Genomic DNA, 25,937 nt, shown 5'->3' with positions numbered 1-25,937 from the left:
TTGGAACTAGTAACACAAATAGATCCTGTCCCATTTATTTATCACACAGTAACACTGTATTGTCAGCAAAGAAAAAGCCAAATAATATTCAGAATTTTAAAGAGTAATAACCATGTCCTGTCCTCATGTATAGGGTTTCATTCTTAAGTCTTCCTAGAAAAAGAATGAACACAGAGGGTGATGCTCCTTGGGATAATGCTGTAGAGATAAGTTTGGTTTTCAAATAGTTCAAATGCTAGTCTAAGACCTCTAATTCTGATCATAAAAGTCAGTGAATTTGCAGGCACAACAAGCTGTGTACCTTGATGAAAGTTAAACTTAAACCGTGTTTTTAAAAGTGAAGAGAAAAGATGGCTATATAGGGAAAACACCTATGCCCACCACCCTCTTCTCTCCCCACTTCACACTTTAATCAATGCGGCATCTTCCTATCAGTGGCATCTTCCTATCATCTTCCTGTTTTCAAAAGTCAACTAAACGAATTGTGGCACCTTGTATCACAACAAACAGTACTGTGCCTCTTCAGCCTCAAACCCAGTCCTTCTCCCCCTCCTTTGTAGGTAGAATGGTCTCAAGCATCTGTTTGAGTTCTCTTTAGCAGCCTGATCCTGTACAGTGCTGATCAATCCTGGGAGGGGCTAAGCCCTCTCAGGGCAGGTCTTCACTACGGGGGGGGGGGGGGTCAATTTAATATACGCAAATTCAGCTACACGAATAGCGTAGCTGAATTCGACCTATTGACCTAAGCCAACTTACCCCGCTGTGAGGACGGCGGCAAACTCGACCTCCGCGGCTCCCCGTCGACGGCGCTTACTCCCACCTCTGCTGGTGGAGTAAGAGCGTCGATTCGGTGATCGATTGTCGCGTCCCGACGAGACGCGATAATTCGAACCCGAGAGATCAATTTCTACCCACCGATTCAGGCGGGTAGTGTAGACCTAGCCTCAGTTCCAATGAAGTTGCTGGGTAGTGAATGCTCAGTGCCTTCCAGGATTGGGCACTGGACAAATCCCTTAGGGCCTTCTTACATATTTAAAAAGGCTTTTGTGTTCTCCCTCCAAAGGTATAAACTAGTCTAAATTCATTGAAAGAGGCTTGCTTCTTTTTGTTTAAAATTTCCAGGGAAATAATATGACAATTTGACAAAAAATATCTTTCAGTTACAGAGAGCCTCTCTTCACGTTTTATTATATACACTCAGAATGCACACACCATTCCTATGTGCTAATACAAACAAAAAAGGTGAAATGTACAAAACTAAGCATCCGTATGCTGTGTATTTAACATTTTTTCCACTGTTTTGGTCTTGTGTAAAATATGTTTCCTGGTTTGCAATATGTTTCCATGTGATCTCATTAACTTGTGCTCCAGGGCAGCTGGAAGCTACCGTAGAAATGAGATTTTAAGTTATTTCACCAATCAAATACACTGACCAAGCTTCCTTCCACAAAAAATACCTCTCGTTTTATGTATATGAAAGAGTGCTGGGCAATTGAACACAGACGTCAACAGGATCACAGACTACGCAATAGAAATTGTTATTTTAAATCTTTCCAAAAAGACTGGATAAGAATTTGTCACAACAGGTCTGGATTTTTTTCCTGTTATTTTACACATCTGTTCTATTTCAAATGCTGGAATTGTAGGGTTAGGTTCCAACAAACAACACACATTCCAAAATCCACTCTGTCATAAGGATTTTTAGATAACCATATTTAATGACCTCCTGTATCTCTTCCTGAATATGTATTATAATTTTAATAAAAAGAAAGGGTGATTTGGAAAATCACTGGATTTCTTTCTTTACTTTTCTTAACCCCTAATTTCTTAGTTTTCTTCAGCCAGACCCTCTGCCAGTGCTAAGGGCCACATCCCTTTAGATTTATCTACAGAGGTCCTTAGACAATAAAGGAAACTATTTTTTTAAATTGTTTCTAAAATTGGTGACATTTTTGCACTTACTGTATTTAAAACTAGTCCAATAATTTTAGGGTTTACAGGGGGAAGGAGGGGAAGGAATGGAGGAGAGCGAGAAAGAAGGAATAGATAACTGGGCAGAATAATTCCTACCTCAACCAAGGCTTGCCTGATTCTATGGTCGTTGTGTACATTAATTTCAGTATGAGTTCAAAGCATGCATAAGGATTGCAGGATTGGGCCAATTTAGACTCTGATCCCTATTCTGAGTTTAGCGGCAAAACTCCCATTGACTTCAATGGGAGCAGGATTGGTTGGATGCTTAGATCCCAATCCTACACTGGAGTCTGCTAGCATGAACCCTTATGCTCACAGAGAGACCCACTGAAGTCCCTGGAACTCTGCCTGGGTGTTGTGGATTCCAATGCAGACTTGTATGTATCTACATAGAGTTCCATTCAAGGCACGTGGCATTAGAAGATGTCGATGAATTGAGTCTGCCCCCATGGCGCTCTCTGCAGGATCAGGACCTTAACCTTTAAACTTGTATGCTGAGCTTTAGGATGCAGAACATGTTTATAAGGGAAACAGATTTTTACAAGATACATGTTCAGCGATATAAGCTGAGTGATAGCAATGTGAACCATTTTGTTTGCAGCAAAAAGGAATATCTGCTATCTAAAATTCTCCATCTATGTAGGAAAATACTCTACTCTAAAGGTAAATTATTATATGGAGGGTAAAGAAGAAAGGAGGGAAGATGGAATAAACACTAGGAAGTGATCTTCATAATATTCTAAGATCTTTGTTATTAGGCTGTCTAGTGCTTATCTCACTTTTATTACATTCGTGATTTATCTGTAGACTCCATAAAACAAAGCAAGTGTAAAAATGTGACTCAGGCATCCTCTTAAATTGTACCTGTCTCAACAATCTGTAAAACGGATCATCTTCCGTTTGTAATTCCTCTTCTAGACTAAATGCAGTACATAATTAAAAGGAAACACCTTATCAGCCATTTATTTTGGAAACAGATATTTTTCTGTATTTATCAAGCAATCTCTATATAAGTTACATCTCTCTATATGTACCTAACATACTTTCTCAAAATGTTTTTGGGCTAATGTTTACTAAGGATGATAAGTTCAAAATCAAACTAGAAATACTAAATTTTATTTCACTTTTAATCTTGGGCATAGATAAAGACAATATTCTGACCAAACAGTATTTAGGATTTTTTTAACAAAGAAAATAGGCTTTAAAATCATTATTTGCATGTCCAAAAATTCTCTTTGTAGTATCAAAAACAACTGGCATCTCACTTCACAAAAATTCCAGATTTCTGAAAACCTCATGTAGGATATGTATTTCTGTCTGTTGAGCTGATAGATGTGTATGTCTGGACTATATAACATTTGAAATTTCCTAGAGACTTTACTTGTCCATTGAAAAGCAACAGCTTCCTTTTGTATATCATACTTATTTTATCACATGAATCCAAAAAGTGTGATAGCCTGTAACATTCGTGTTTGCATTAATTGTAGGGCAGTATAGTATTGCTACATTCACTGGTCATGCATGGTATGTATGAGGTGTACCACATGAAAAGGAGCTTCCAGGAATTGAATGTCAGTTTCAGGTGGGCTTATAAAAGCTCCCTACTATGTTTTCTTGTATGGCTTATTTTTTCTAAAAGTTGAAAGCTGACTTTTTAGCTGCAGTCTCAATTTTTCAGCCTTAAAAATATACATACAAGTACTTGTGCCCACAGAAATGCACATTCATATATATATCACACACACACACACACACACACACACACACACACACACACGGAAGCTATAATTTACAAACACAAATTGTGTGGCAGGATACCCATCTACCTGAGTGGCAAACACACATTTGGTCTTTGTGCATGTGTACTTTTTTTCATGGAATTGGTGTTAGATTCTTAAACCTCCAGTTTTGCAAACTCCAAGTGTTCAAAAATCACAAATCAGCACTCTTTTCCCCCCACCCCAATAATATATTTTTAAAATAATATATTTAGGATTCTTTTTCTTTACATTTCCCCTTTCTCCTTCTTGCAGTCAGGCAGAATTGAAGCTGTGCTTAGAGGAGTGCATGGGCTGCTCCATCGGAAAGTATTGCACCTCAAGGGGCCACAGAGTTGGGGAGGCCATGGCTCCATCCCATAAAGATGAGCCAGCAGAGCTGTCCTGGGGGGGTTAGTAACACCCAACAATGGTGTGTAGCAGTGGGCACACAGTCTCTGTGTGCCTGAAGTATCTCTAGCTATAGTATCCTACTCCCTATAACAAAGCATCTTCAGGACTGGTATCAGTTCTCATATACCCACATGTTATATTTGTTGTTTAGGCAAAGTTGATTGCTATAGTATCCTGTGGGGCTGAGGTCCTGAGCTTGTTCGATTGTTGTAATACGGTTCTGAGGGCTACCCTGAGGCAGTGGCTTAGTTAAACTGAACTCTTCCTTCCCATTGTTTTGGAATGTGTCCAAGCTCCCTTGTGAGATCTTTATTAATGGCCTTTGTTTTGGTTTTTTTGATGGCTAGTTTTAGCATAGTATAATATTAAATTCAGAGCAGTGAGGGAGGCCTCCAATTTTTAACTGTGCTCTTTTTATGAAATATTTCTTTGCTGTTTCCATGCTCTTGTCTGAAAAATCAATAAGAATAAATTTTTGTCTATGCCAATACCTCTTGAAATATAGGCTATAGGATGCTCAAATTCATAAGGATTGCCCCTGAGCATCATAATAATAATTTATATTTATATACCACTTTTCATCATGAAGAATCCCAAAGTACTTTATGAACTAGAAACAGGAGTCACTTGCTTCACATACCAAGGAAATGCAGCCACCTCTGTAGTGGAACATAGCATCTGTTTTAACAGCCCACGGCGGCATTTCTCTACTGTGTAGGATAGGAAGTGAGAAAAATCTATGCAAATAAACCTGCAGGGGGAATATACAGTAAATATATTTCTCATATTGCAAGCGCTTCAGGACTGTGACTGTGTCTTCACATGTGCTTTTACAGAGACTTATCCTATGAAACTTCTGTCTTCATTATTATCTCTGAGTTCTAATATAAATATTACTAATAACAATTATAATAGGTAGGCCAAGTATAACTAGTTACCACACTGGAATCTAGCTAGGGCATTGGTACTAACTACCCTATTCTTGCAAAAAAGTATCATGAAATCTTTAATAATCACCAGCAGTCAGGATCTTCCTTTTAAACTATAGGTAAGGCTGAACTGCTGTTTTAAACTAAATGTTGTTGTTCTTAGGGTAAAGATGAGATGTAAACTGTTTATTTAAAAAAAAAATGAATTGTCATGAAACTAAAGCTTACCATAGAAATTGGCATTAAGAAAGAAAAAACTTTCTCTTGACATGATATCAGAGATCTTTCCTAAACATTATTAACTACTCGCATATAAAAATATCAGTTAAATAAATACAAGACTTTTAGAAGGACAGCACAAAGGTTTAAGATAGACCAGTACATTCCAACTTAATGACCCCATACTTCAGAAGCTTCCCCATTTGAGAAATTTTATTCATAGGAGTAGGCTTATTGAACTCAGTGGGAGTAATTGCATGAGTAGATATATTCAAATGCATAAGTGTTTGAGAGCTCAGGCCCTAAATCTGTCCAGCTGGCCTAATTCTCAGTTGCACTTTTCCGATGTTTAGGGCAAGGATGGATGTGAGAGAGGGGAAGGGAAGATGGCTTATAAAAATGAATAAAAGGCACCTTAGCATTCCCACATTCTGGGCTGTCCAGGGGCAAGACTGGTGCCTGGTATAAACTTAGGTTTTACATCCCATGGTCTCCTAGCAGAGGATAGTCATGGTGAAATATATTCCAGCCATGTCCCCTATGCCAGGGGCTGGCAGCAGGGCCAGTGCAGAGACTTCACACCAGTTTTTCAGTGGTTAGGAAGACATTTTGCACTGGGAATATTCTCAGGGGTTATTTCCACTCACTTTAGGGCCTCATTACACTACCAGAGTGATAAAGAAGGTTTAAGAGGGCCTGATTCTCAGTCACCCTGTCTTTGTACTTAGGCATTAGAACAAACATAAGGCTTGATTCTCCAATACACCATTTTTACACTTGTAACACCATTGACTTCAATGGATTACTCTTGATTTACAATGCTATACTGGAAGTCAGATCAGAATTAGGCCTCATGTAAGATCAATCACAGTGCTGAGACCCTTAAATATGACAGGATCAGTTAAAGGGTAAAATCTGCAAAAGTTTATGAGCACAAGCTCCTTTTTGAAAAGTGATGTAGGCATTTAGAAACCTGCATCCCATTGACTTTCAGTAAGACTTAGGCTTCTAAATGCCTATCACTTTTGAAAATGCAGCGTAGGCCCAGAAATCACTTAGAAACCTGTGAAAATTTTACCCAAGATCTTTTTTATTTCAACTGACATGATAACATACTGCTTACTATATTCTTTGTCCGCTAATCTAAATTTTTTTCTATTAAAGACTGAGGTCAGTTAGAGTGGCTAATCTATGATTGATTTAATCACATGCTTAATCTGGGTAAGTGAAAAAAGTCACTTTTCATCAATCTTGTAGCCTGACTTATGTCCTACTGAGTTAAGGTGATCCAGTTTTTTTTAAATTTAACTGACTTGAAACAAGCAGGCCTGCTTATGGCTTTTAGAAGGATCACAGCTGGATTTATCATGTCACAGGATAAAACTTTCATTCTTGAGAATGAGAATCTGGTGTGAACAAGTCCATGGAGCAACACCAATTGAGGATCTGTCCTGGTGTTATTTTCTCCACTACAATGGGGGCTTCACCAGCTTGTAGAGTTGAGCTCTCCCAAATTGATAGGGATCTTTTCAGCACTCAGATTAATTTTTTAACACTAAAATATTTGCTCCATGATTTTTTTCCTTTAACCATATTATGCTGCAGGAAATTAAGTGCATGATGAAGATAACCTAAAATAGGAAATAGTTCTGACAGCCACAGCCCATGAAACTGTTAAATTCATCACTCCGCTTCCTTTATCAGGAAAACTATCATTAATTGTCAATTTATTATCAGTCAGGATTCATAGTGGAATTTTGATGATTGATAGGAAGCTAACAGCAAACCAGATTTTTATGACCAGTGTTACATTAGAATCAGTAACTTTCCTTTGTATTTTACAATTTTAAGTGCTAATTTAAAGATTTTAAACAAACAAAATCAGGGGAGATCAGGTTATTTTCCAGTCAGTTTCATGTCTTTTATTATTATTATTTTTATTATTAATTATTATTATTCCTTTTGCACTTGAGGACTCTAAGGTTTGTGCTGGTAGTTGGATTAGTGCTTTTTTTATTTAGTGGTAAAATGTCTTAATCCAAGAGATAAAAGATCCATCAAATATGAACATACCTAAAACCAGAAACATCTGTTTAAATATGTGTGCTGATCATCAGCAGGAGATATGCAGGTGTTTTGCTCTGGTCTTTGTTATTTATTGTTGCAGTCAAATAGAGTTTCTCCAGAAAGTTTTCCAGGAATCTTTCAGGCAGAAGTATATCCAGAATGCAATATGTACACAACGGTGGTCTTAAACACTTGCCAGCTGCCTTTCAATAACTAAGGGCCAGGTTCTGCTTGTGTGAATGCACAGTGCTGGGGGAGGGCATAAGAGACCCTATCATCCTTCATCTCCTTCCCCCTTTTGTTGCCTGCATAAGAACCAGACAGAATTGCAGTCCCTATGCTTGGGTGAGCTGCTTTGCCCGTAATGCTTAAGGGGTACACAGCACACCTAAGTGTGGTAGGCAGGCCATGGTCCTGCTGCTCTCTTGCATCATTTGAGGTGCTGGTTGGCCATGTTGGGAGTAGTAAGCCAGCATCCCATAAAGAGGTGTAGTAGCAGCATGTTCTCCTTCCACACTGAGGAGTTCCAGTAGGCACTCTGCAACTCTACCACCCAGAGCTCTGCCAGGGCAGGGTAGCTCCAACCCAACCCTTACTGTGGGCTGTGCCTGAAGGTACTATTGAGCCCAAAGGATTTCATTTTGCCCTCATTGTATTCAGTGGCAAGCTTCCCATTGGCTTCGGCGGTGCAGTATCCAACCATAAGTATTAGCAGAGAAATAACTTCAGTACCTACAGTTTTCAAGATATATTCTATAGTAAGTATTAAAAAAAAGTACAAGAGAATCTTAGATACCTAGATAACTATGTTTGTGCAGCACCTAGCACCATGGAGCCCTGGCCCATGACTGGGACTTCTAGGTGCTACTGCAATACAAATAATTTAACAAGAAATGTATCTTAAGGAAAACTGGAAAATAAGGGCAACTATAATACTGTAGGTATGTAGTATGTGTATGTATATATAATATAAATTTCACAAAAAAAGATGTTTAAAGAACATTATTAAGGTTGCAAAGTCAAGCATGCAAGTTAGGATATGCCAGACTTAAGGTTTCCTGTGCAAATATTGAAAAAACAGAAACGCCCACCATGTGGCATCATATTGGCATCTACATCATATTGGCATCATCAGGCAGGTTGGAACCTTTAGATACACTACACTGATTTCTGCCACTTGGGCTAATGGAGTAACTAATAGTAGTAGATTGTCATCCTCTGTGGACCAGCACTAGCAGGAGAGGAGACACACACTTTGCCAGATAATTTCACAGATATTTGCTGACAGAAGGGGACTGGTGAGACTCTGGAATCTTGGGTTTCATTTCAGGATCTGGAGGGGTGTGTGCCCTCGTGTGTGTAGGCGTGGCTTGACATGGGTGAGGCCTCATTTCTTGGGAGACAGGATTACGGAGGTAAATGGATCAGCACAGACTCTTCTGCCCATCTCCCACAAGCTTTCCCCCTTCTGCCTTAAATCTGTCTGAGTCCTGTCTCTTCTCTCCCCTCTTCCCCCGGCTCCTTATCCCAGTCCCATTTTCTTTGCCTAATCCCAGTCTCCATTCCCCCAGTCTTCTTGCCCAGCCATTCCTAATCTCCCCTCCAGGGATCTCAGTCTGACCCCATCAGTATCCTCCCCTGCTCCTTATCCCAGTCTTCTCCCACCCATGCCAGTGCCAGTTTCACCACTCCTTCTCCCAATCTACTCCTTTTCCTTCCCCCGTCTGTCTCTTGTCTGCTTTGCATTTGATTCAGGCAGCTTCCTTTTCCCCATGCTGGAACCCAGGCAGCGTGGAGGGTCATTGAGAGGACAGAAGAGACGGGCTCCCTACTCTCAGTTCCTGTACCCCTCCCCTCTTGGGTCTGTAGCCACCTTTGACCCTGTAGACCAGGGCTGGAGCACGTTTAGCCACTATGTGAGGATGGTGCATGTACAGTCCAGACGCAGGTGGGAGCTATGAGGGTATGGCGTATGCTCAGTTGGTCTATGGGGATGGCATATGCATTCTGGTCAGCACTGGGAATGTGAGAGTATGTCTATACAGGAAAGAAAAACGTGAAGCTGGCCCATACCAGCTGACATGGGCTTGCAGGGCTTAGGCTGCGGGGCTGTTTCATTGCTGTGTAGACATCTGGGCTTGGGCTGGAGCCTGGGCTCTAGGAACCTGTCGGGTGGGAAGGTCTATAAGACTATAACAGGGTTCAAAAAAGAACTAGATAAATTCATGGAGGATAGGTCCATCAATGCCTATTAGCAAGGATAGGCAGGGATGGTGTCCCTAGCCTCTGTTTGTCAGAAGCAGGGAATGGGCGACAGGAGATGGATCAGTTTGATGATTACCAGTTCATTCCCTCTGGGGCACCTGCCATTGGCCACTGTCAGAAGACAGATACTGGGCTAGATGGACCTTTGGTCTGACCCAGTATGGCCATTCTTATGTTGAGCATACCTAGTGACAATGGAATCTTTGGAGATTTTAGCTATTAAGCTAATAAGTCTCTTCTGTAGTGTGATTTTTTTTTTTTTGGAAAGTTTATAACTTGGCCGTTCCTGCTCCAAAGCATGGTGATGTTAGAGCTGTTCAAAGTAAAGGTCACCAAAAATGTGTAACATGTGCAAACCAGCATTTTTTCCCGTAGCTTAATTCTCAGAAATGGCTGAATCATTTTGATTATGACATTTTCCAAAAAACTCTGTCTGAGGAGACACCCAGCCTGGAAAATCTCAGCCTAAATGGTTAACATTTGGCAAAGTTGAAACCAACTGAAAATAAGGTCTTATAATGGGAAGTGTTGGGCAATACGGTGCTAGCAGCCTGGCCTATAATTACATACATGTGCTCCCAGTTACAAATTAAATGTGCTGGTAAAAAGATACTGAATAAAAATTAAAAAACAATTAGCTTTTATCACATATCTAGACTAAGGCCCCAATCACGGAAAGACTTGTGACTGGGCTTAACTTTATGTGTTGAGTCAATGGGACTATTTGCAGTGGCTCAAGTAAGCAAGTGTATTTCTGTAAAGTGTCAGGTCCTAAATAACAGACAAGGAGAGGAGGATATTGGGCTTCTGTCTGTCAAAAGGTTTTAGTGGTGACACAAACGATAAGAGTCTTGACTGGTTTGTGAAGCCAGCAGAACTCTGAGATGTAATTTTCTGCCTCAGATTGAAAAGGTGCTTGCTTGTACACTATGTGCATTCAATAGGAAACCTCTCTTGTGCCTGTGGCCTCCTTTAAGACAACTAATTTCAATGAAAGATGATTTGAAAAGAAGGAGAATGCATTGCATGCCCCCAGCATAAAGTCCTCACGGTTTTAATTCCTTATGTTATTGTATTGGAAATATTTTTTTAAAAATATTTTGTTCTCATCTTTGCTGGATGCCATGGAGCTGTGTTCATGTCAAAGGCCTCCAGCTGACTAAGCAAGCAGCAGAGCCTGACTGGGTCGTTTAGGGGATGCTCATAGTTAACTGGTATAATGTCTTGGAGTGTATGGAACACTATCTATGTGTTATAACATTTTAAATGACTGGTACACATTTGATCATTCATCATTGGCTTGTCTCTGCTGTATGCCCATCTCAACGTGTCTTTTTGTAAAATAAGCCAACCATAGACAGAGGGTATCTCTGGTGGATTATCTAATGCAAGTGTCAGAACTTCGAACTGTCCCATTCACAGCACTATTTCACTCTCCTCAAATCCTGGCTGTAGCCTAAGAATGGCTATATTGGGTCAGACCAAAGGTCCATTTAGCCCAGTATCCTGTCTTCCGACAATGGCATTGTAGTGGTCAGAGCAGGGGACTGGCTAATTCCAAATGACACTCCTTCATACAGAGACCAGGGAGGTGAGGTAATATCTTTTACTGGACCAACTTCTGTTGGTGAGAGAGAGAAGCTTTCGAGCTTACACATGGCTCTTCTTCAGGTCACTCCTTCTTATATGAACTTGGGCAAGTTAGCCTCTCTCTGTCTTGGCTTTCCCATCTGTACAATGGGAGTAAGTGCTTCTGTAAATCAAACTGAGATTCTCATCTGGGGCTTGATCCCACTCCTGTTCCTGTTCAAGTTAATGGAAAAACTTCCACTGACTTGTATGGTGCATGATCGAGCCCAGATATGGTAAGGCGCTATATAAATGCAAAGTATAATATGTAACTGTCTATTTTAAATTTGTTGTACTATTTGAATACTATTTGAATAGAAGGTATGTTTGAAGGTCATTCTATTAAGAGACTTTACCAATTCCAGGGTTTTGAAAGATTATGCAGTAAACCTAAAACTTATTATTTCTATCAAAAGGCTGTGGCTAGCTTTAATTTTAAGACCAATAAAGTTACAGCAAGCCAGAGCCTATCAAAGACAGTTGTAACCAATGGTTTTATTTTGTGACATAAACAGTACATTTCTTTCAGTAATGCTCTCCCCTGACATTATTTTAAAGTGTGGTTCTCTGAAAGTGGCTCTGTAAAACCTGCAGCTTCTTATTGTTGTATTCAGTCATGTCTGATTGTTTAGTGACAATAATATGTCTTTACTATTTTTACTTCTGTTATAATTGCAGAGTCAATATAGAACTGGGAGACTGAGTTGGATTCTATTCTTGCTTGTATATCATCATCAATGTAATTCTTAATTAAGTTCTGCTTGAAGATCTACATTGTTGATGAAATATCTGCCAGAAAGAACTCTGTTTAATTTTGAGAATCCAACATGAGTTTTCAGGCTTGGAAGTTGCAGTGGGGAATATTTTTTTCATGTAAACGAAGCAGATTTGATCTAGTCAGTGAGAAACATTAAATGTAGAACTTCCACAATGCCAAGTTAAGTCATTTTCAGACTAGAACCACTCTTTAAATTCCTTTGTATCCACCTTTGTCCTTTGATTCAACGATCAATACATTAAAGCATTTTTAAACCATGCTTAGAAAATTTTCCATTTTGTTTACAAATCTGATAGCATCTGGCCCATCAATTATGCTTTACTCATAAATCTTCATAAAATAACCATTGCCTTTTAAATTACTTATGTCATGACATCCATATTGATGAAATTTTAAATGTAAGATGGTGAAGGATGAACTGCTAAACATGGTCTCTAAAGTAATAGAACCAGATTCTTGTGGTCTGTGATAGTCTACTTGATGTTAATATTTAATACACTTTCTCTTCCATTATAGCCCATCCCTGCCTGCCCTTGATTGGCAGTTGCCATCTCACTCAGGACCTTATGAACTTCGGATTGAAGAGCAGCCCAAATCCCATCACAGAGCTCATTATGAGACGGAGGGGAGTCGAGGGGCTGTGAAGGCATCTGCTGGGGGACATCCTGTTGTGCAGGTATTGATATTTGTAATGGCAAGGATGCTTGTTTATCCTGGCACACTGGGGCTAGCACCCCCTTCCTTTGCCAAAATAAAAAGTGCCAGGAGATCTTTAAAGACCACAAGCAGCATCATATATACCTTTAACTCCATAGACTGGCTGTAAAAAAAACAAGGCCTCTGTATATGATTGTTTTCTTCCTTTCCTTTCTACTGTTGCATCATATTGAATAAGAAGATACAAATAAATGTGTATCTTATATCTGTGCACTAATTCCCAGCTTAACAAATATTTGATTAGAATTTAAATATTCACTGTGGCATATATCTGAGCTCCGAATCTAGTATTCTGGGTTCTACTAAACTTTTTAGTTTCTAAATCTTCAGTATTTAAGTAAATAGTGTCATAAACTGAATCCTCTTTGTTTTGCCCATGTGAGTAATCTCATTCATTTTAATGGGACTTCTCTCAGTAACAAGACGAGCAAGATTAAGCCTTCATAATATTTTGCTGAGTTGCACTGAGAACTAATTCAGTGAGAAGTCTTTTATAGACATTTTTAAAAGTATGGTGCATTTTGCTACACAGAATGACAACGAGCAGGGTTTCTTCTAGTAAGAAATGTTTAAAGGATCAGATAAGTGACTCTCCTTCCTTCCCTCCCTCCCCCTCCGCCCCCAAACATATTTTAAAGTATAGTAGATTCTCAGAGTTACGAACAACCTCTATTCCCGAGGTGTTCGTAACTCTGAAATGTCCGAAACTATGAACAAAATGTTAAGGTTGTTCTTTCAAAGGTTTACAACTGAACATTGACTTAATACAGCTTTGAAATTTTACTATGCAGAAGAAAAATGCTGCTTTTAACTATCTTAATTTAAATGAAACAAGCACAGAAACAGTTTATTACCTTGTCAAATCATTTTTTAAACTCCTCCCCTCCCCTTTTTTTTAGTAGTTTACGTTTAACACAGTACTGTACTGTATTTGTCCTTTTTACCCTGTCTACTGCTGCCTGATTGCATACTTCTAGTTCCAGTGTGTGGCTGATCAGTCAGTTCATAACTCTGGTGTTCGTAACTCTGAGGTTCTACTGTATCAGGGCAGTTCTGTTTGTGTTTTGATTCTAGCTGTAATGAATTCTGCTTATAAAGGCTCACACCTTATTCCCCTTACTCCCACGATAGTGTCCCACCGAAGTCTGCTAAGCTACAAAGTTTGCTCTGGGAGTAACATCCTTTCAAAAGACCAGCTGTATTGCTGGATGGCTTCAGATCATGTAAAGTCTGTGCACACAAAGTCAGTATGTGTTTATCTGCTTTAAAATCTATTATCTAACACATTATTTGAAGGAATTATGCAAGATCGAAATGATACTCAGTGGAGGAATGCTGTATATATTTAGTGAGATAGCTAAGGAGAGAGTGAGTGAGAGTCTGCAGAGTCCTGGTTTGTTGTTTGTTTCTGCCAAAAGTCATTGATGACATGGGGTTATGGGAGAGACCTGCTGAAAGACGAAGAATTTTAGCCGAACGTTTGTGAATGGTCTTAAAGTGAGATTTGTGGCACTTGATGACAATGAATACATACTCTATTAGCTGCTTGATGCAGAGAAATGTAGATGGGAAGCATCAATTCACAGTGGTCAACTTGACATTTAAAAATTTCCAACTCGTGTAGTGGAAACACTGAATACGTTGCCAACATTTAATTGGGTTACAAGTGTCCAGGCACTTCCCCTATAATCTCCTGCTCCAGTATGCAGGGAATGAAGTATGCTGCCTCTGAATAGCGAGGACGGCAGGAAGGAAGGAAGGAAGGGGAAAACGAAGGGGGCAGACAAGTGGCAAAGAAAGGAAGAGGAAAGAATTTAACAAGGAGTAAGTACCCAGCTTGATCTGTTGGTTTGATAAAGATGAGTCTATTTTTCAATCCTTCTGTTATAATAAGGAGATTAAGTGCTACGCCCCTCTCACCCCAACCCCCACATTTCCAAAGGGGACAGTGGCAGAGTGCAGGGAGTTAACAGGCGAGCCTGCACTCTGATCACTCTGACACCCATTAGTTTCCCCAAGGAAAGCTGATTGGGGTAATTAAAGGTAATTAGCTAATCAGGCTGGTGAGCTCGGGGGGGGCTAATTAAAGGTAATTAGCTCATCAGCTCAAAACTGATAGAGCGACACAGGAAGGCAGTGCCAGGGGAGAGAAAGAAACAGAGCTAACCGAGCACAGTCTCACAGAAGCCTTGGGGACGGGAAACCTCTGCTCCTCTCAGGTCCTGAGGTGAGGGCTGGAAGCATGGGGGCTGTTGTAAATAGACTGTTACACAGGATTGCAAGGGTATTGGTGGAGGAAACTCAAATAAATGGCACAGGGAGACACAGGCAATAGAAGGCAGGAGTGGACTGCCCCAGCTACATGGACAGAGAAGAGTTTTCCCAGATTAACCCTCTCTTCATCCGTCCCAACTTTTACAGTGTCATCCACTCAGGAATATGGTGAGCCTTAGTTTACCTGGCTTGGACCAGACTTGTATCTGTGTTTGGAATTTTTTAAAAGTAAACTATATAAAAGGAGAGATAATGTAGAACGCCCGAGCATGAGAAGTGAAAGCATTGATTTCTGCAATAAAGCCCTCTGCGTAAAGCCCTCTGAGCTGAGGACAGACCAGAGCTGCAAAGTTCAGGTCTGAATCCATGCTCTACCGGAGTGCAGGGGTATTTTGATCTGGGGTTTTGGTTCAGGCTTTTTGCTCTGATACAGTGTAGCGTTTTTGATTGTGTTATGTTACTGAAATCCATTATGAAATTCTGCGGACCTCCACTGCTTCCCCTGTGTGCTCTGCTTCCAATTTTCCTGCTCTGGTAGCTGCATTTATCTGTTGCTGTTACTTTTGGAGGGTTCATTTTAAACTTTTTAAAAAAATTCCCTTCCCTTTCCTTCAGCAACACAGAGGAGAAAATGCACTAGAAAAGACCCAAAGATGCTTCCCCCACACATTGGAGACATTTGCAGGGTGTGTTAGGCCACAGGGGAAGTAGAGCCAGGGAGCAACCGCTGTGTGTGGCATGGTCCTCAAATACAGGAGGTTAAACTCTGCGGCAAATTGCCATGGAGGTTACTCTTCTCTAGCCAGCCAGTGTTTAACTCTTTTCCAGTGCGCATTAGCTCCCTCCCCCTAGTATTCACTCCTCCTGGAGGAGAGGAAAATGCTCAGCTGCAGTTGGGAGCCAACGGCTCTTGAGGGAAACATGCTTACTGTCAGGAGAGAGCGTGGAAGGAAGGCAGGCTCCCCTCACAGAGGTGACGGGCTCTGCAGGGTGTAAGCCTAATTTTCTCCTGGATCCTCTGGCTCCTCGAGGCAGGTGAAATTCATCCATGCTACAGAGGGCTGCACCATTTAAGCCTTACAATGGGGCTACATGATGGGAATGCAGGCAAAGGTGCTGCCCAATAGATGCTTACCCCCCCTCCCACTGCATGCCGTGGACATGGTCACCACCATTTTTATTATCAAGCAATGGGTCAGTATGGGGAGGGGCTGCAAGAGCCATGTTTACACTGGTCCACTATCCCCCAACACCCAATCAAGTGGTATAGAAGGGCTGTAGTTGCCATAGGGTTGCAGTCCTGGGCTCTGACGCCCAGACGGGAGGGTGTTGTTCGCCTCGCAGCCCCCTTGCATCGTCCACACAGAGCCTGCTTACTAGGGATTCCTGCAGGTAGGATGGATTTCCCCCACGTTGATGGCTGCACCCTCCTCCATGCATTTACCTATGATGATTTTTTCTTTTGCATTTAAAATTGCATATAGTGATGCTCACCTACCAGCGTTCCTAATGCAGTGTTCCACTCCTGCATATTTGCTCTCTACCTGCTTGGGTGTGGAGCTGCCACGGCAGCCCGGAGCTATCATCAGTCTTGATTTCTAAATGTTGGGAGAGCAGGATGAGCTGACACACCCAGCAAGCTAATAATGCTTCAGAACACTGGCAAATCAAAGGTGCTGGTTAGTCAGTGGCGATGAGGTAATGGTTGGCAACGGTTTTTATACTTTGGCTCATAGAAATATGCTACTAGTCATAATTGCCTTTAGTGTTTAATAGGTAGTATTCTCCCCTCTGAGTCAGTACTGAATCAATGCCCCAGCCAGTGATGGGGGCATATGGTGCTGCTGGAGGTGCCATATTTCAGATGAGGGTTGAAAATTGAGAACCTGACCACTTGAGAAGCAACATCCAGACCCTGAACACCCATGGTTCTTAATGATAATGTTTCACTTTTTGCAAGAGTTAAGGTATTAACCCTGGAGTTTCTGGAGAAGTAATTTGTGATGGGCATTATAGAAAACCCTAAGACAAATTCATTAGATAGTTCTGGCCAAATTCTAGCTGGGGTTACACCAACAATGAATCTGACACATTCTAAGAGTCTAAAAACTTTTCCCAGTTAGAGATATTTCTCATTCTTCATTCTAAACATGATTGTCTAGTGTTGTATAAAATGGCTGCTGCATTCTACCTGGAGGTGGTGGCATTTCCTCTGCAGGTCAGTAATCTAATGAATACTGCTTGTGTAGCACTTTGAGGAGAGGAAAGCTATTTGTAAGGTATATAGTCATGGGGAGGAAAGGCCGTAGATTATAAATGTATGGTATTTGCAAGGTACCCGGTATATAGTTATTCTAATTAATAACTCCTCTTTAGTGAAAGAAAAGTATTTTGGCTGCTTCTGATGGCATTTTTACAACCAGGGTGTGGTGTATCTATGAGAGATAAAATCCAAATACTCAAGAATGTTTAATTAAAACATTTAGCTACTCCCATAATGGACTGGACTGAGCCGTAAAAGAAAATATTCAAACAAAATGGAATAGGTTAAGATCTGCGTTCAAAATCTTATTTATTACCTGAATGCTTATATGTAAAGAATGTAAGGAATTTTCTGCAATATCAGCAGCAATTTGAGGTAGGTATATGGCCAGGGAAGAAAAGTAGTTTTCGTTTGTTTTTTAAGATAGGGAAACTTGGTGTTAGAATTTGTATATCACTTGAAAACACATTAATATTGGAAGCATATTTTTCTCTATTCCACTCCCCATGCAACCCCACTGAAATTGCTGTGGTTACACAGGGTGTGTGTCAAAGCAGAATTTCATCTAATCCTGTGAGTAGCTGAGTTCGCTCAACTCCCTCATTTTATAGCCATAAAATGTCCTTGCCTACTATTTTATGCCACTCACCAAAATGATTTCCATTCAAATAGACTTTCCACACACAAGCTGGATGGTACTGCTTTGTGGTGGACATTCTGGGTGTTAAATGGTCCCTTTTACATCTAATCTATGCACTTTGGGCCAGATTTCCAAAGGTATTTAAGCCCCTAGTGAGATTTCCAAAGGTGCCTATGCAGGCGAGGCTACTAACTCTCATCAAAATCTATTGGTGCTTAAGCACTTTTGGAAATCCCATTAGGTATCTATCTGCATCTTTAGGCACCTAAATACTTTTGAAAATATAGCCATGTGACCTTCTTTAACTGGTTGCTGTCCATTTTCACACTTGTAGAGTGTTAGCCTTTTCATCCAAAATATTCAAGGATTACATAACCAATTAATTAAATGGCTCGAAGACTTCAGGGACCAAACTCCGACTGCAGGGCTGTCTAGATGCCTTCAGGTCTCAAGAATTCTTATGAACTTTGTCTCACGTTTAGCCAGTAGCTAACATCATATTGTTTTAACTTTATGAGGCAGTGCCTACTCAAACAGTCACTAATGTATTTGGATCAGGCTTTTACACCTCCATTTTTTTTTGTAGAGTGTTTTTCACACAACTGTATTTCAAATGCTTTACAGCATTAGGGAATAGAGTTGCAAAGTTAAAGCAACAATGTCAGAGGGAGAGATAAATGAAGACATATAGGCTAAGGCAAAAAAGAGACATTTTCAGATGATATTTGAAAAGAGATGAAGAGTTAATGAGCTGGCAAGTTTCACGAATGTTGTTCCAGGAAAAGGAGCTGCAGACAAAGCTCTCACACCAAGGCTCTGATTCATCCCAGTGCTTAAGCATGTGCTTAACTTTAAGCATGTGACCAGTCTAATTTAAATCAAAGTTAAATGTGTGCTTAGATACTTTTCTGGATTGGGGCCCAACCTTGATGTGCTTGTTTGAAGATACAAAAAGGACTCATTACTGGATGAGTCAAAGGAATTAGAGAGGTCCATGGGAGTAAGTCTGTAGTGGGTCTAACTCATGACCATCTGACACTTGGTGAAGCGGAAGGGATATGCAAACAACCATGTTAAATTGTTTTCCTCCCTTCCTCTCAAACAAGAGAAAAGGCCATTTTTTGTTAGTTAGCAGTGATTCCCTTTATCCAATTTTATTGGGAAACGATGAACTACATCTATGTGCCTTTTTAAACTTCTGCTTTAAAAGCAAGCACCAGCCTTTCATCCGGATAGAAATATAATCCTTTTTTATGGTAAGAATGTAAAGACGACAGCAAGCACCTGTTAGCCAGGTTGCAATTAATAGCACAAAGCCATACAACAAACCAGACAGGGAGTCTAGATTTTATAGCCCCATTTTAGACAGCCGGTACTGCTCAAGAATAAATCTAAGCTGAATGGCTTTCACACTTCTTGCATCTGCTTAGTTAAAGCTCTCCTCAAACTAGCAGACAGATAATCAAAACTGAAAAGTAGAATGATCTGGCAGATGTTTTATGGCTGCTTATTGCTTCCATAAATCTAACAAATGGGGGAGAACTTGTTGAAAGCTTTTCACCATTAAATAGGGGTCTTTTGGGGGAGGGGGGGTGGTTGTGGCAAGAGGGCTCTTTGGTTACTTCACATAAAATTGCTCCCATAAGATTACTACATAAGCATAGCTACATCAGTGGCTGCTATCCTCCCTGGAAAGGCATCTCCAGAGGAAAGTAATTATCTGTATCCGTGTATCAGCCGGTCAAGATTTTCTGACAATGTGAAGTGCTACTTTATCCCCACCTTAAGAATAGGGTTTTGGGGACAGACCTCTGTAGTTTGGAACAACAGCCCATTTCAAGTGAGAACCACAATTGCCAGTTGTCTGGTGATGCGTTCAATTCTCTCGTAAAAATGTCTTTTGCCTATGCTCAAACTGACACGCTGCAGCACATACTCCTACTGCTAAAGAGGCCTTATTGGTAGCAAAGATAATCAACTGACCATTCTGACTGGAGGGATTTAACAAACCTCTTGTCTATGATTCACATTTTATTTCCGTTAGGAAAGGACACTACAGCAGGATGATGGTGTTGGGTGTGGAGGGTGTTTAATGGCCACTGTTTTGGCTGACACCAGGGATTGAACCACGAGAGCTATCAGCCTGAGTCACTACAGCTTCAGCTCAAGAGCCAAGCTCCATTTCTGTACATTCCCCTGTCTGTTTCTGTCCATCTGTTATGTGGTGCTAGGACCATCTTTTTGTTCTGTTTTAGCAGCACCTAGCACAACCAAGTCCTGGTCCATGATTGGGACTTTTATGTACTACAGTAATACAAATAATTATTAATAATAATCCTCTCTGGATTGGACATAGAAAGGGACATGTAACACATGCTGACCAGGGGGTTATATTTGGTTTTTGCCTATGTTAGGAATGAATCTGTTTTGGAACCGCCATTATCAAATACTCTAGAAGACCCCTCAAAGTAAACTGAAAAGTATTTATTTTAGGGAGGAGGGAAGAAGAAAAGCTGTCAAACAGATATAGAATGTCCTCCGTTGTTTCACCTTCACTGTCTCTAGAAATTATACTGTTCACTAGTTAATGGGGATATCTGCTCTCAACTTCCCTCCTTCTCAACCCTTCCCTGTTTTCCTTTTTGGCTGACTTTTGAGATGAGGGATTCAACAGGGAATATCACAGAATTCTTCATGATCTGTGGATAATCTTCTACTTGTCCTTTGGTGATGATAGATGTGATGTGGACAGTGCCAACATTGCTTTCACGCTACTTACATATATTTTAGTGGATATTTTCCATCATGGTTGGATGTAGAAGGGAAGCAGGGAAGGAATCTATGTCTACCAATTTGCAGAACCTGGTCTGTCTGCTTCTATTGTCTGATCAATTTTGGTGCATTCTGTATACAGCCTAACCGTCTAAAAACAGTGCAGAGGAAATCTTTATAAAACAAAGAAAAGCAAGGAAAAGCAGAACAAAAAGGTAATTGTTCTTTTTCTCCTGACAAATACTTAGATCAGTATTACTATACTTTTTTACAACCATGACCAAATACCAAAAATTAAATTCTTCTGCTCCTTTATATCAGTGGATAATGATTCCACATTGTATAACATATGGTTCCTCATACTGATCTTTTCAGTTGTGGGTATTGTGTGCAGAGTGAATGGGGCTTTTGAGCACCATGTGATAGGATGATCTATCATTATTTTACAGTGTAGTTCAAAATATCTCTGCTCTGACTGATGCTCAGAGGGTGCCATTAAGTAGCAGCTCCCTACTCCAGCCCTTTCCTTACCTTTCAGCCATCTGCTCATCATTATAGGACACTTCTTGACTTACGGCCTGTGTCTATGGACAGATATTCTTCTGTTGCCTGTAAGATGATGTGCTCTTTGCTCGCAAGCATTGAGTTCACAGCAAAGCTTATCTTAAATAGGAAAAAATCTCTCTGCCCACCCCACAACACCGAAGAAAGGGTAGTTCTGGTTGACCAAATTCTGTCCTGGTTGTTATGATGGCAGAAAATGAGACATACAAGAAATAAAGTCTGACTGAAATGGACCAACTGACTCTTTACAGCTCCGTGCTAGGGAAATGGCTACCTGAGTTGCAGTAGATTAGCAAGGTGTTTGTAGTGCTTCTGGTCAGATTGTACTGCAGATACTCTTACAGAGTTCGTTGTTGCTAATTCAGTTTTATAAATTCAGTCTTGGCTGAGAGCTGTCAGACACAGCCCATGAGCATGGTATTTTTTTTTCTCTCTCACTTTTTAAAACTGTATTAAAAAGAAATAGTTCATCTTAAATTAAACAAGAGAGAAGTCAACAGAGATGACGACGAGTCAGGTCTCTGAGGATTTATTTGCACTCATAGGACACCAAAACAGCTATCATTTAAAAATAAAAATTGACAAGCAGTTAATTGCATGGCCTAATAGATTTCTGTCTTTTGAGAAAATGATTCAGATGTCTGAGATATTAATGTTGAAAAGTGGTCCCTGCATGTACACAGTATTTACTCTGTAGCATTTTCAATAAATCTATGCTATTAGGCACCCTACAGTTGGAAATGCCTGGTTAGAAATGTTTATGATCAGACTGGCTAATTTAGAAGGCTCCAGTTCTGCAAGCTTCACACAGCTTGAATACACTTACTGTTAGTCAGCCTCAGTAAGCATTGGAGAATTGGCCTCAAATGTTTGTGGCCAGATTCTACAAAAGAAACAAGCCTTAATTCTGCACCATGGGACTGAAGGCTGGGAGATCCTAGAAAATCCAATCTGGGTAGCTTTTACTGCCTTTAATTTCCTAGCACAGATCCCTAGAATGAGTCTTTACTGATCCAGTTCTTAATGCACCTGTTATCCTCTAGTGAGAGGAAAAAAACAAATTAGAAGTACCTGAGCACTCAGTAATATCCGTATATAAATGCCTCATTACATGGGTACTGGACACACCAGGATGTGTCTTGAAGTAACAAATAAATGCTTTGGACCAGATAGTGCATGACTTCTGGACAGAGAAGGGTAGGGCACAAGGAACCTTACTCCTCCATTTTTGCAGTCAGTGTGAAAGGAATCCCTGAGAGTACTGCACCAGCATACTGTCCAGGTAGCCATGGGAGTTGATGGTCCTGAGTGGCAGAAGAGAGGTAAGGAGCATCTGCATGGAAGTACCTGTGGATCTCCTTGGATCAGTGTTGATCTCTGGTGATCTTCTGATCAAGGGAGTGGGAATCCAGGCTTCTGCATTCCATTTCCCCTGATAGAAGAATTCCTAGGATGCTCTCTATGTTGAAATTTAGGCTTGGTCTACACTACCAATTTATATCAGTATAACTACATCACTCTGGGGCGTGGAAAATCCACCCCCCTGAGTGACAGTTATATCAAGCTAACCCCTGGTATAGACAGGCTATGCTGATGGGAGGGCTTCTCCGGTTGACATAGCTATCATCCTTTGGGGAAGAGGAGTACCTATCCTGACAGGAGAAGTTCTCCCATTGGCATAGGTAGCGTCTTCACTAAGTGCTACAATGGCACAGCTGCTCCGCTGAAGCTCTGTAAGTGTAGACAAACCCTTCTGAGGTTTCCTATGCAGATTATTCCCACATAGAGAACAGAGCCCTTCAGCCTCAGTCCAGCAAAGCACCTAAGTATGTGCTTACTTTTAAGTACAAAGGTAGCCTCACTGAAGTCAATAGGTCTAGTCACATGCTTAAAGTTAAGCATATGCTTAAGTGATTACTGGATCTAGGCTTTAGTTATTTTAATGTTTATGTAGTGAATTGGACTTCTGTCTCAGTGGAGGATTGGGCTCAATGACATTAAAATGGAGGTACACTTTCAGTCCTGTTTATTAGACGAGTGAGCCAAGGCTTTGTGAATGCAGGCCAACTATTTATGACTTATTTGCCTGCAATATTAATTTCAATTTAGAAATCATGCACCAAAGTTACAAATGAATAAATCTGCTCCAGACTTGTCAGATTATTGCATGTTGACCAGCACCCATAAGCTGAAATGAAACAGTTAAAATTAAAAAGCTCGACCAAAAGCCAGATGCTTCTTTATGAACCATACTAACCTACCTGCAAAATACCAGCTAACCTGCATGAGGCAAGTGATTAATTTTTTACAAGTCTGCTTTGGTAACTAGACATCTGTCCTCTATTCTTAAAGTAATATCTCAGGGCAAATGATTTTTTTCCTCCTCCCTACTACCAATTACATAAAACATAATTTTCCTGGGCTATATAGTGTGTAATACAGCATGTATTGTATAGAAATATATAATGGGACCCAATTTTGATCTTACACCATTTTTATACCAATGTAACTTCATTGGAGTTATTCCTGATTTATAACTTTTATTATTTTTGAGACGTTATAAAAATAGAATCAAACCCATAGGTATATTGTAATCTGTAAATATATTAATACAATATCTGTGTATGTGATTATAATACATATTTTCCTTTTGTAATCAGCCTTTGTTCCAATGAACAAAAAATGGAATAGGTGGAAAATATAGTGTCATGTTACTCAGACACACTCTGTAGGTTGCAGCTTTCACTCTGAGCATGGGTTTATCGTTTCTCTTCTCGTGAAGCATAGCTTAGAGATCTTCTTTGTTATGAGCCATGGAAGAGAGAAAATCCACCACAACATCTGTTATATAAATAAACAGCAGTAAAACATGTCGCATACAGTCCATGCAATGAAATCAAATAAACCTACTCCACCATGCATGTGTTTGAAAAAATAATTCAGCAAGACTTGCATATTTTCACTGTAACAATTGGAATGGGATAGTGATCAATTTACTTGCATGTGGTTAAAAAATGCAGGTTGCAGAGAGATCTGTAATATGATTTTTAATATAGGTTTAATGGTTTAAAAACACCTATTTTTAATGTTTCATTATCCAATCAAACTAAGGAACTTCTGCTTTTTGTTTCCACACAGACAATATGTACATTAGGGTTTAAAAGTCCAAGGTGTACATTTCAAATGAAAACCCATTCAAAGCAATAAACAGCTCTTAAAGACACATCATCATTAAGTTCCGAAGAATTCTACAACATTACAGTGCCAAATGTTGAGGCACATTTTATTGACCTCTGCTCTTTGTGGCATTGATAAGCGTTATTGCCAATGCCTGGTCCCACTGACATCAGTTGCCAAGTTCCAATTGTCTTCAATAGAACAAGAACTTGGCCCTTAATGCTCGTATCCCATACATGTAGAAACATTGATTGATACATCATCATTCTAGCAAAAGAGAAAAATCTTAACATAGACAAGCTTAACAATGTGACCTTTTTATTACTGTTCATTAGAGCACTCTAGGCATGTGCTTATTTCACAGTCAAATTAAGCTAAAGTTAAGCACTTGCTTAAATGCTCTGCTGAATGGGGCAGCTTTGCTGAATTGGACCCATGTTGAGTTACTGATCATCTCTGTGCCTGAGTTTCCTCCTTTGCACAGTGTGGATAATAATACTTCACTCACCTCAGATGGGTGTTTGTAAAGCACTTTATGATCCTTGGATGAAAGGTGCTATTAAAATGCAAATTATTATTTATTACTGCAAGGCTTCCCATTATGAACTAAGCTTTACATTGTAAAAATGTTTACATTATTTTTAAATGTAGATACCATCTGAAATGGTAGTGTTTTTATGAATAGCATGCATTTGTTTTATATATCCCGCTGATCTGTTGCAAGTCATCCAAACGAATATTGGCATTACAAAGCAGCTCTGGACTGGAATCACCCACTGGAACACAAAGATGTCCCTATAATCTCTGATGCACCAAAATGCTATGCTGTCATCCTGATTCTCAGATGTGTTGTTTCTGGGAATGTCATGGGTTTTGGCTGAACAGCATTTCCCTGCTGCAGTGGTGGATTTTTAAAGCTCTCACACCCTTACGCATGCACAGATCTTGAACTGCACACTTGCAAGCTAGACATATACCAAAATATCTATTGTCTACATATTTTGTTTTAGGGAACAGTACTTTTGGGGAAAAAACATGGTCAGTAAGATTGTTCCAAAATGGCAGTCTTACTTCAAGACCACAGTTTATTCCTCCTTCTTCCACAGCTTGGGAGTACTCATTTTGTTTTCTGTTACTATTTGATCTCCTCAGAGGCTGCTTATGATACTGATATTTGATACTGGCCAACATGTTTAGAAATACAATCCTGCATCTCTTTCCTTGCTGAGATTGTTCATTTCATAGTGGTTCTTTGGTCTGTTCTGCAACGGATGCAAAAATCTCTCAGCATATCAAGAAAACTGGATTTTCTGAATAGTACACATAATCTTTCATGTTCGCTCTATTACACCAAGGAGCACATTAATGGCTGCCAGTTACTGCAGGCTGACTCAAAATGGTTTGAAAAGGGGGCAAAGGTAGTGGAATCTCTGTTCTATCTTCATCCTTGACCTCTCTGCTGCTTTTGGCAACATCAATCAAGGCTTCCCACTGACAG

General features: G+C 40.1%; 1 protein-coding gene across 7 annotated transcripts in view; it reads left to right on the top strand.

Moving 5' to 3' along the window:
- The window catches only part of NFATC1 (nuclear factor of activated T cells 1), a 147,342-nt gene that overhangs the window by 14,115 nt on the left and 107,290 nt on the right, over positions 1-25,937 (top strand). For all 7 annotated transcript variants that reach the window (XM_065585117.1, XM_005281442.5, XM_008164441.4 and 4 more), the window contains exon 3: positions 12,549-12,708. In XM_065585117.1, coding sequence (XP_065441189.1) covers positions 12,549-12,708 — 160 coding nt within the window. The remainder of the gene's footprint in view (positions 1-12,548; positions 12,709-25,937) is intronic.

The sequence above is a fragment of the Chrysemys picta genome, chromosome 2, assembly GCF_011386835.1.
Source record: "Chrysemys picta bellii isolate R12L10 chromosome 2, ASM1138683v2, whole genome shotgun sequence".
NCBI lineage: Eukaryota > Metazoa > Chordata > Testudines > Emydidae > Chrysemys > Chrysemys picta.
This window is presented reverse-complemented; position numbering and strand designations above follow the sequence as displayed.